The following is a 12,421-nucleotide window of genomic DNA, read 5'->3' as shown; positions in this document are numbered from 1 at the left end:
TCTAGTGTACCATAAGTATGTCACAGAGACATGCAACCCTGATAACACTGGTACTGTTTTATCCAGTACTGGTAAAATCAGGACGTGTGAAGGGGACCTAGTGCACAGTGATTGCTTTACAGCACCCTTTGTCAGTAGGATATATATATCAGCCTAACAGTAACATGCCCCATAGTGATGCATCATCCACAAGGAGAGAACTGTACATAAACCATAGATACATTCAGCAATGGTGCTGGAAATTCCTCCGAGCATGATGTATGATCAATGAGTGCAAAGAGAGTCAATAATGTGAGAATGAAGAACAATATAAGAAAATACAGAAACAAGAGAAAATGTATTTTATTCTTAGATTTTACTTAACTCTCCAAAATATCCAGCAGTTACATACCGTATTTTTCGGATTATAAAACGTACTTTTCGCCCCCCGGATTTGGGGGAAAAATGGAAGTGCATTTTATAATCCGAACTGTATAATCCGAACGCGCTTACCGGCGGTGGAGCGGGGTCCCAGGGTCGCTGCTGCTGGAAGCGTCTGCCTTCCGGCAGCGGCAGGATTAGGAAGATGGCTGCGGGCCCCAAGCTTGTAGTAGGTGTCGGTGGTGCGGAGGCTCTGCCGACATTTTGTAAAAGCCGGAGCCCCGCACATTCCATACTTTCCTATGTGGCGTTCTCCCGGAAAATGGCCGCTGGATGCGGCGCATGCGCAATGAGAGGATTGAGGGGATCCCCCGCACCACCGAACAACCTACTACAAGCATAGGGCCTGCCTCTGCCGGAAGGCAGAAGCTTCCAGCAGCAGCGATCTCTCGGCAGCAGCGATCTCCTGATAGCAGGAACCCTGCCACCTAGGACCCCGCTTCACCAACACCTCGGCCTCCTAAGGTAACCTTATTTTTATAAAAAAACATTGTTTTTCCTATTCTCCTCCCCAAAATTTGGGGTGCGTCTTATAAATCGGGGCGTTTTATAATCCGCAAAATACGGTATATAAATCTGACGTCCCCAAAAGTGATACAAACTGGCATAAAATAAGGCACGTTTCATGTAATTGGGTCATCATCAAAACAATAAGGGTAAGTCCCCAAAAGATTTACAGCCACAGTCAGGTTCAGGTGGTCAGAAATATCTGAGAATATATAATTCTCTTGTACAGGATAAAGATGGGGCTACGAATTGATAAAGAAGAAATAGTTGATATACAATGTAACTGCAATGTGAAGACCCCCCAACACATCCAACTAAAGTCAGGCAAAGTGACCAATTTACACAATGCTGATCGATCGTTAGATGCAACAGTAAAATGAACGATCATTAAATTCAACCGATGCCCAACTAACGAACATTCCAAGGGCATAAAATTACAGGGGGATTAATAAGGGTGAGGAAGAACAGAACAGATGTTGCTGGGGTAATTACCAAGTGCCTACACAACAGATAATCCACCCATGTGGTATAGTCATAGAGACAGCAGTCATATAGGGATTATCAAATGGAATCCTGCCGGTTTATGAATCCCATTAGCAGAATAATCCAAGAGTCTCTAGTGGTATTCTTATATCATCATAATTTCTTCCAGTTACTTTTTCCCCCTAATATCTTAACAGAACCATTATATACACATAATGCAGCATGCAGGGGCTCAGAGAAGGTGGCAGTGAAGGTGTGTAAGTGTCTGATGGGGTTACACAGCTCATAAAAGGACAGCTGCCCGGCCGCATAATCCAGACATATCCTGACTCTATCACTAGAGATCTTGTGAGGTAACCAGATCTGTTTACTGTCATGTATCACTGAATACTGATTATTACATCTACTCAAAATCCAGGACTTAATATTAAATCCAATAAGTGACTGATGCCCCCTCCTGTCTATACTGGGATAACACATCCCCACCATCGACCAACCTGATCTAGTACTGCCCTCCACATCCCAGTAATGTTGTCCTGAGGTAAATCCCCTCCTGCTCATCACTTGATTATTATCTTGGAATCTCTCTGCTGTTTCTGGACGTTTTTGCTTCTGTCCTGTCCCGGTTGCAATTTTCTGGTCGTCCGATACATGGACATTATTAGCAGCTGTGTTTACATCCAGTAATATGTCTTTAGGACCCTCCACATAGATCCCGCTCCTTATACCTGATATTACGTCACATAATGTGTGTAATGTGTGTGAGATCACAGCCACATCCAGGTCATCTCCATCATGGGGCTGTTTATCATGTCCTCCTGTGTCCTCATCACCTCCCTCCTCCTCAGGATCACACAAGTCACCGGTGTCTGGTTCCTGTAAGACAGTCAGTGGATCCATCATGTTACACAGCTCCTCAATGTGTCTCATCTTCCTGGACAGCTCGTCCTTCTTTATTTCCAGCTGATGGATCAGAGCAGACAGTGACAGGGACTCTTCCTTTTCCTGCCTGGAGATCTCACTCAGGACGTTTTTCTCCAGGTCGTCCACCCGTCTCCTGATGTCTGTACACAGGGCAGTGACTCTCTCGGCTTCTCCAGCTGCTTTTTCTTGAGCTTTTCTCCAGAGCTCCTCCAGACTCCGGACTCTTTCCTCAGTCTCCTCTCTCTTTGCGATCAGTTTCTGGAGGACATTTCTTAGTTTCTTCTTCTTCTTCTCAGAGGCCTCATTCAGCATCTCCACCTGATGTCCGCAATGTTTTCCTCCTAAGCTGCAGGACACACAGACACAAGCCGCGTCCTCAGTGCAGTAATATTCCAGGATCTTCTTATGGACAGAACATTTCCTTTTCTCCAGAGAAGTGCTGGGATCAGATAAGACGTGTTCTGGTGATTTGCTGTGAACTCTAAGATGTTTATCACACAGAGAAGCCTCACACAGCAGACAGGATGTAATAGCAGGTGCAGGAGAGTCCACACAGTAAGTGCAGCAGATCCAGTTTTCCGTCTGTGTTGGTGGAGTAAACAGGAATTTCTCCATTACATTACGCAGAGCTATGTTCCTCATCAGTGCCGGCCGCTACAGAAACTATTCTCTACATTCAGGACAGGAATAAACTCCTGACTAGTGTTGAGCATTCCGATACTGTAATATCGGGTATCGGCCGATATTCGCGGTATCGGAATTCCGATACTTAATTCCGATACTTTTACAATATCAGATACCGGAATCGGAAGTTCCCATAATGCCTGCGCTCTGCAGTGTCTGTGAAGGATGACAAGTTGGATGGCAGCGCGATCCAGCCTGTCATCAGAATGCCATCCCAGCGGGGGAGAATTCTCCTGATTGTTTAAAAGCCGGCGGGCGGTAAAAAGCCGCCGGCTTTTAAACAATCACACAGCCCCATACTGCTTCCCCGCAGCCTCCCACCCCGATCCTCCGCTCCCCTCGCCACCTCCAATCCCAATCGTAAATTAGGACCGGGCGGGGAGCGCAGCACCAAGGAGCGAAGGACCCGGGCGGGGAAGCCGGCAGTGAAAAGACTTCACCGCCGGCTTTCCCGTTCTGTGCTGCGCTTTCCCGCCGGTTATTTCAAATGAACAGCTGAGGTATCAGGTGATGCCGATCAGCTGTTCATTTGAAGTAGCCGCGTTGCCCTCAGAGGGTTCATGTGAGTTCATGCTTGACTGCATGAACTCACATGAACTTTCCCACGGCCGCACAGGTCAGCCTCACCTCCCAGACCCGTCATGATTAGTGTGTGTGCGGGGTGTGTGTGCGGGGTGTCTGTGCGGGGTGTCTGTGCGATGTTTGTGCGGGTGTGTGCGTGCAGGCAGACATAGGCCGATGTGACACTACTACTCCTATCGGCCTATGTCTGTCCCCCGTCCACTCGTGCCAGCAGGATCAGCTCGATGGGAGCAGTAGTTCCCATCAGCCTGATCCTGCTATTTAAATTGCCCTACTGTGTCCCCAATAAATGTTAGATACATGTCATTGGTGGCCAGTGGTTACCTAAAAGAAATTAGTTCATACATTACCTGTCCCCGCCGATCGCCACCTAAAATAAAGTAAAAAATAAAAAACTACACCTATACTCACCTAGACACCTAATTCCCCGAAGCCATCGATCTCCTGTAATAAAATATAAAATAATAAACCACAACCTTATCCTTACCCCTCCGTAGCAGTCCACGAGTGTCCCATGAAGATCTCCAGTTCAGAGCAGCCACATAGAATGTGACCGCTCTAAACCGCTGCCGCCGCTAGAATGACGGGGCCGTAAGGGTTCACCGGAGTTCAGGCAGCGCTGCTCCGGTTAGCTGCTTTACGGCCCTGCTGTATCGTCAGAAATTCCCACGGTACAGCAGTGCCGTAAAGGAGGTCTCCGGAGCTGCGCTGCCTGAATGCACTCCGGTGACCTCAGTCAGTGGCTCCCGCTGCCAGGAGCGGACGTGTTCCCGGCAGCGTGAGCTTACAGCAGCCATGCACAGATGTCACCATCTCCAGATGTGACAGCTGTGCATGGGAGATCAGCGCAGGAACGTGGACAGGTAACTATTATTTTTAGTAAACTAAGAATTAAATAAAATTGTGTGTTTTATTTCAAATAAATTATTTTTTTCTGGGTGTAGTGTGTGTTTTTTCTTTTTAACACTTTGTAGGTTAGTAATGGGGGTGTCTTATAGACGCCCATCATTACTAACCTGGGCTTCATGGCAGCTGGCGCTGACATGAACCCCACCACTATTACCCCCTGCCACCGCACCAGGGCAGCGTGGAAGAGCGAGGCTAAGTGCCAGAATTGGCACATCCTATGGATGCGCCATTTCTGGGGCGGCTGACGGCTGGTGTTTCTAGCCTGGGAGGGAGCCATTATTCATGGCACCCTTCCTGGGCTATTAATATCAGCCCCCAGCTGTCTGCCTAGCCTTTGCTAGCTATTAAAATAGGGGGGACCCCACGTCATTTTTTTTGGGGGGGTCCCCCATTTTAATAGCTAGTAAAGGCTAGGTATTCAGCTGGGGGCTGATATTAGTAGCCTGGGAAGCTCCGTGGGTTTTACCCCCTTCCCAGGCTTCAAACATTTGCCCCAGCCGTCTGCTTAACCTCCGCTAGAGACTAAAATTATGGGGGTCCCACGCCATTTTTTTTTTAAATCCTTTATTTTAACACTAAATGACATTTGAGGAGTTAATAAAGATGCAGTCCCTAAATTATTATTTATTTTTTAATTAATTTTTCCCAAAACTTTTGACGTGGGCTTTGCTATATTTTTGTATGCCAGCCAGGTACAGCATCCAGCTTCTATGAACGCGCCATTTTCCGGGGCGGCTGCAGACTGCAATTTTCAGCGGGGGGGCAGAAAGCTTGGGCCTCCCTGCGCTGCAGATTCCATCCCCCAGCTGCCTAGTTGTACCTGGCTGGACACAAAAATAGGGCGAAGCCCCACGTTTTGTTTTTTTTAATTATTTCATGAAATTCATGGAATAATTAAGAAAAAAAGGGCTTCCCTATATTGTTGTGTATATAGGGAGGTACAAATAGGCAGCTGGTGGTTGGGGGCAGCCCGTTCCTGCCTGCTGTACCTGACTGGACACAAATATAGGGCGAAGCCCCACATAATTTTTTTTAAATTATTTCATGAATTTCCTGAAATAATTAAAAAAAAATTGACGTGGGGCTTTGCACTATATTTGTGTCCAGCCAGGTACAGCAGGCAGGAACGGGCTGCCCCCAACCACCAGCTGCCTATTTGTACCTGGTTGGACACAACAATATAGGGAAGCCCTTTTTTTCTTAATTATTCCATGAATTTCATGAAATAATTAAAAAAAACAAAACGTGGAGCTTCTCCCTATTTTTGTGTCCAGCCAGGTACAACTAGACAGCTGGGGGATGGAATCTGCAGCGCAGGGAGGCCCAAGCTTTCTGCCCCCCCGCTGAAAATTGCAGTCTGCAGCCGCCCCGGAAAATGGCGCGTTCATAGAAGCTGGATGCTGTACCTGGCTGGCATACAAAAATATGGCGAAGCCCACGTCAAAAGTTTTGGGAAAAATTTATTAAAAAATAAATAATAATTTAGGGACTGCATCTTTATTAACTCCTCAAATGTCATTTAGTGTTAAAATAAAGGATTTATTTAAAAAAAAATTGATGTGGGGCTTCGCCCTATATTTGTGTCCAGCCAGGTACAGCAGGCAGGAACAGGCTGCCCCCAACCACCAGCTGCCTATTTGTACCTGGCCGGACACCACAATATAGGGAAGACCTTTTTTAAAAAAATTATTTCATGAAATAATTAAAAAAAAATTGACGTGGGGCTTCGCACTATATTTGTGTCCAGCCAGGTACAGCAGGCAGGAATGGGCTGCCCCCAACCACCAGCTGCCTATTTGTACCTGGTTGGACACAACAATATAGGGAAGCCCTTTTTTTCTTAATTATTCCATGAATTTCATGAAATAATTTAAAAAAAAAATGCGTGGGGCTTCGCCCTATTTTTGTGCCCAGCCAGATACAACTAGGCAGCTGGGGGCTGGAATCCGCAGCGCAGGGAGACCCAAGCTTTCTGGGCCACCCCCGCTGCAAATTGCAGTCCGCAGCCGCCCCAGAAAATGGCGCGTTCATAGAAGCGCCATCTTCTGGCGCTGTACCCAACTCATCCAGGGCCCTGGTGCGGTGGCTCACTGGGTAATAAAGGGGTTAAGGCCAGCTTGGCATTATCAGCTGGCCCTAAGCCCGAAATTCATGGGGTCACGCCAATATTAGACATGACCACCATGAATTTCTAGTAAAGTATTTAAAAAAACACAACACCCAGAATAAAGTCCTTTAATTGAAATAAACACACAATTCTTTATTGTTCTAAATTAAACCATACTTACCGTCTCGCCCATTCCAGCTGAAGCCAACGATCTCCTGCAATAAAAGTAAAATAATAAAGCAACCTCATCCTTACCTTTCCATAGCTCCCACGACAGCTTCAGCTCTGCTACATCGAGATGACAGGCTGGACCGCAGCAGAACGCTGCCATCCATCCTGTCATCCCGCAGACACTGAGAAGCGCAGGCATACTTCCACTCCTCAGTGTCTGGCTGTGACGGCATCCAGATGAGCCGAGGTCATGTCCAATGAACTCAGCTCACCTCATGTACGTCACTGACAGCGTGGGAAAATTCTCCTGCACTCAGCACTTCAGCGTGAGAATTTTCCCACGCTGTCAGTGACGTGCATGAGGTGAGCTGAGTTCATTGGACATGACCTCACCTCATGTATGTCACTGACAGCGTGGGAGAATTCTCACGCTGAAGCGCTGAGTGCAGGAGAATTTTCCCACGCTGTCAGTGACGTGCATGAGGTGAGCTGAGTTCATTGGACATGAACTCGGCTCATCTGGATGACGTCACAGAGAGACACTGAGGAGCGCAAGCATGCCTGCGCTTCTCAGTGTCTGCGGGATGACAGGCTGGATGGCAGCGTTCTGCTGCGGTCCAGCCTGTCATCTCGATGTAGCAGAGCTGGAGCTGTCCTGGGAACCATTGAAAGGTAAGGATGATGTTGCTTTATTATTTTTCTTTTATTGCAGGAGATCGTTGGCTTCAGCTGGAATGGGCGTGATGGTAAGTATGGTTTAATTTAGAACAATAAAGAATTGTGTGTTTATTTCAATTAAAGGACTTTATTCTGGGTGTTTGTGTTTTTCTTTAACTTTGACTATGGGGTTAGTAATGGGGGTGTCTTATAGACGCCTCTCCATTACTAACCTGGGCTTGATGTCATCTGGCATTATAAGCTGACATCAACCCCAACCCCATTACCCCACTGCCACCGCTACAGGGCAGTGGGAAGAGCGAGGCTAAGTGCCAAAATTGGCGCATCCTATGGATGCGCCATTTCTGGGGCGGCTAACGGCTGGTGTTTCTAGCCTGGGAGGGGGCCAATATTCATGGCACCCTTCCTGGGCTATTAATATCAGCCCCCAGCTGTCTGCCTAGCCTGTGCTAGCTATTAAATTAGGGGGGACCCCACGTTATTTTTTTGGGGGGGTTCCCCCATTTTAATAGCTAGTAAAGGCTAGGTATTCAGCTGGGGGCTGATATTAGTAGCCTGGGAAGCTCCGTGGGTATTACCCCCTTCCCAGGCTTCAAACATTTGCCCCAGCTGTCTGCTTAACCTCCGCTAGAGACTAAAATTAAGGGGAACCCCACGCCATTTTTTTTTTAAATAAATCCTTTATTTTAACACTAAATGACAAGTACAGTAATCAACACTGTCACTGTACTTCATATATATGTGACTGACATGTTTCTATCTATCTAATCTATGTGTGAAGCTCTATTCTTTCTATTCTAAATTGTCGGGTACAGATGCTGAATTGCCGGCCGGCTTTCTTAAAGAGACGGTGCACGAAAACACTAATATTTTTTAAAATAAATCCTTTACACTAAATGACAAGTACAGTAAGCAACACTGTCACAGTACTTCATATATATGTGACTGACATGTTTCTATCTATCTAATCTATGTGTGAAGCTCTATTCTTTCTGTTGTAAATTGTCGGGTACCGGTGAATGCCGCTGATGAATTGCCGGCTTTTCATGTCATTCTACATTATTCTTAGTTGTTTTACTTCATGTAGAATTAACCTACAAGGAAAGAAAGGGTTTATTTTCATTCCGATATTTGTGTCCCATTGACTTGCATTGGTTTCCGGTATCGGAATCGGCGATATCCGATACTTTTTGGGTATCGGCCCGATCCAATCCGATACGATATTTCCTGATATCGGAAGGTATCGCTCAACACTACTCCTGACTCGTCCTGTGTATCCAGCGCCTGATCTATACACATCCGGCAGAAGTTGTGTCCACATCTCAGCATTACAGGATCTGTATAAGTGCTCAGACAGATGGAGCAGTCCAGCTGGTTTCTCAGATCAGCAGACGCCATTAGTGATGTGTCCGTCGTGAACGATCCGAGACAAAGAGCCAGCTCCTGTATGTGAATGACGGGGCCCCAGCACTGGGAGCTGAGCCGAATTTCCCCGCCGCTGTTAGCTTACTCAGGAATCACTGGGGTCTGGAAGGATACAAGAGATGGAGGAGAGCAGGGAGTATGCACATGTGCAATGACAATTTGGCAATGCCTTGTGACTGGGCTCCACCCAAAAGAACGCTTACCTTGATTGTGATTGGCTGATTACTGCACACATGATCAGTGACATCTTTAAGGTCCTTAAAGTTTTCTGAAATTTCATGTATAACCATCCAGGAAGATGAGACACATTGAGGAGCTGTGTAACATGATGGATCCACTGACTGTCTTACAGGAACCAGACACCGGTGACTTGTGTGATCCTGAGGAGGAGGGAGGTGATGAGGACACAGGGGGACATGATAAACAGCCCCATGATGGAGATGACCTGGATGTGGCTGTGATCTCACACACATTACACACATTATGTGAGGTAATATCAGGTATAAGGGTTGGGATCTATGTGGAGGGTCCTGCAGACATATTACTGGATGTAAACACAGCTGCTAATAATCTCCTTATATCAGACGACCTGAAAACTGCAACCGAGACACAAAAAAAGCAGAATCGTCCAGAAACAGCGGAGAGATTCCAGTATAATCAGGTGATGAGCAGGAGGGGATTTACCTCAGGACGACATTACTGGGATGTGGAGATCAGTAGATCAGGGTGGTGGAGGGTGGGGATGTGTTATCCCAGTATAGACAGGAGGGGCGTCGGTCACTCATTGGATTTAAAGGAGTTGTCCACTAATTTTTTGAAGGGCCCCAATGTATTTAGCATGTGCGCATAAGTATTTTTGTGATTATTATTATGGCGCCATTTATTCCATGACGCTTTACATGTTTATAAAGGGGGTATACATACAAAAACAATTACAATAATCTTTAACAAAACGTGACGGCGACTGGTACAGGAGGAGAGAGAACCCTGCCCGCGAGGGCTCTACAAGGGATGGGTGAGGATACAGTAGGTGGGATTACCTTTAGTAATCGCACGCTTACCCTCACATCATTCATTGACATATGACATATGTAGAGATCATTGTGCAGGATATGATCATAGAGTAAGTGTTACACGCACGCTGTTAGGTTCAGATAAGGGCGAGACAGGTTACACAAATTCTTTGGAATCCTGGGGGAACAGTTACTCAGGGCGACCATAGACCATGTGCTGCAGCTTCTCTCAGGCACACAGAGGTATTGACCCTCAGACACAGACACGTAGGTTGTTTCACTTGCTGACCAGACACACTTGACAAGAGTCCTCATAAACGGTAGAACAGTAGCATTTAATAAGAAGCCACACAGCCAGTGCAAGTTAAGTCTTATGAGCAACACGCTCCAGTGAGAAAAAGTACAGTTTCCTTAGCAGCACAGCAGTTCACAGTCTTCCCAGTAGTACAGGACAGCACAGTTCTAATGCAAAGGCACATTAACGAACACAGCATTCGTTACAGCACAGTGAGATGGAGGAGGGGGTAGGGTTTGCTGAGGGAGATAATCCCTGTGACACCATTTCTTTCAGTCCTTATCTTTCTGCTTCACAATACTCTGCACTACTCGTTCAGGAACTCTACCTGACCTGTGCTTAGCTTGACTCCTGACTTGAATCCTTTTTACTTGCAGGGGCGCTTCTGTGAGATACAGAACACACACACACCACCTTTCTCTTTGGCTCCAGCCAGACAGTAAACAACTTCCACACAATCCCCCTGGGGCTCTGCTAAAAGACTCCCCTTCTCCTGAGACTGTGTTAACCCCTCTAGTTGCTGGATGCTTCTGGAGCACACTTCCTGTCTCATATGTTTGTGTTACTGCTAATAGTTGCTGAATGCTTTTAAAGCAACAGCACTACTTCTGCATGTCGCATAAGCCATATAAGTGAATATTTAAGAGTAGAGAGGAGAAAATCCCAGCACTCACCAAAACGTAAAATAGGAGCAAACTTTATTCCAAGGGCCTAAAATAACAGTGGGGGGGGGGGGGGGGGGAGTACGGGTGAAGAATAACACACCAACAACAACTTATTCCTCACTCTTATTCCTCCCCACTGTAATTATATGCCCTTAGAATGTTACTTAGTTGAACATCGGTTGAATTTAATGATCGTTCATTTTACTGTTGCATCTGACGATCGAACGGTCCGGTGAGCGAATGGGCAATGCTCACACGTGGGATTTGCTAGGTGGTTGGCGTGACATCAGGCCAGTGATGGCAATCAATCACATGGAATTTTGAACAGGACCATGACTGACTGCCACCCTTATGACTGAAACCAAAGGTATGTGAGGGAATCCCTGAGAAAAAATACTGAGCAAATACTGATAGTGGGGCGGGTTTTATACTTGTCTACAGGGGAGGGCTGAGGAGCAGAAGGCGAGTTACTATTAACCTGTTAATGGACACTTGTGAGAATCACATCTTTTATCTGCTGTAAATTTCGGGTCTACATTGTGGTCATATACTGTATAAGGAGTGAGCTTATTACTTACATTTAAGATTTTGAAAGTGAAACTCAGGACTGATCAGTAGAAAATAAAAGAAAAGCTAACATAAAATCACAGCTATGATGCAGAAACTTGCATATCTCATGTGCAATTGTCTTCTTTTAAAAAATATTTTAAAAAATCTATTACAATTAAATTGCTTCTAGTAGAGAATCCATCTACTCCAGAATCCATCCTTTCCTTTCCTCAACCCTCAATCTACTAAACTGCTTGTGCATGCCCTCATCATCTCCCGCCTCAACTACTTCAACATCCTCCTCCGTGACCTATCTGCTAACACTCTCACACCCCTCCAGTCCATCCTCAACTCTGCTGCGCGACTGGTTCATCTCTCGCCTTGCTACTCCCCTTTGCAAATCCCTTCACTGGCTCCCAATTGCCCAGTGTATCCAGTTCAAACTACTAACACTGATCTACAAAGCCATCCATAACCTCTCTCCTCCGTACATCTCTGAACTAATCTCCCGATATATTCCCTTACGTAATCTCTGGTCCTCCCAAGACCTCCTTCTCTCCTCCACACTTATTCATTCCTCACCCAATCGCCTCCAAGATTTCTCCCGAATATCCCCCATCCTATGGAATTCTGTGCCTCAACACATCCGATTAGCCTCCACATTTGGATCCTTCAAATGGAACCTGAAAACCTATCTCTTCAAACAATCTTACAGCCTGCCATGACCTTATTTGCTGCCACCTCAACAACACCAGAGCTACTGCAACCCCTCAACCTACTGTCTTCTTCCCCATTCCTGTAGAATGTAAGCCCGCAAGGGCAGGGTCCTCTTCCCTCTGTACCAGTCTATCATTGTTAGTTCGTTTACAGTAAGTAATATCTGTATTTGGTATGTAACCCTCTCTTATGTACAGCACCATGGAATCAATGGCGCTATATAAATAAATAAATAATAATAATAGTAGAGATGAGAAGATGCACAACCCAAATAGTAGATCGTAAAGTTGGT

General features: G+C 46.1%; 1 protein-coding gene across 1 annotated transcript; it reads right to left on the bottom strand.

The window, feature by feature from the left end:
* Positions 1-566: 566 nt before the first annotated feature.
* Positions 567-9,216, bottom strand: LOC141164681 (E3 ubiquitin/ISG15 ligase TRIM25-like). Its single transcript, XM_073650168.1, is given in 2 exon segments — positions 567-3,033; positions 8,723-9,216. Coding segments are annotated over 2 exon segments (1,611 nt in total). The 5' UTR covers positions 8,864-9,216; the 3' UTR covers positions 567-1,563.
* Between the last annotated feature and the right edge of the window lie 3,205 nt (positions 9,217-12,421).

This window comes from Phyllobates terribilis, unplaced genomic scaffold, assembly GCF_046119375.1.
Source record: "Phyllobates terribilis strain yellow unplaced genomic scaffold, ASM4611937v1 Scaffold_10__3_contigs__length_209671492, whole genome shotgun sequence".
NCBI classification, from domain to species: Eukaryota; Metazoa; Chordata; class Amphibia; order Anura; family Dendrobatidae; genus Phyllobates; species Phyllobates terribilis.
Note: the sequence above shows the minus strand (reverse complement) of the source record. Positions and strands in the feature narration are given on the sequence as shown.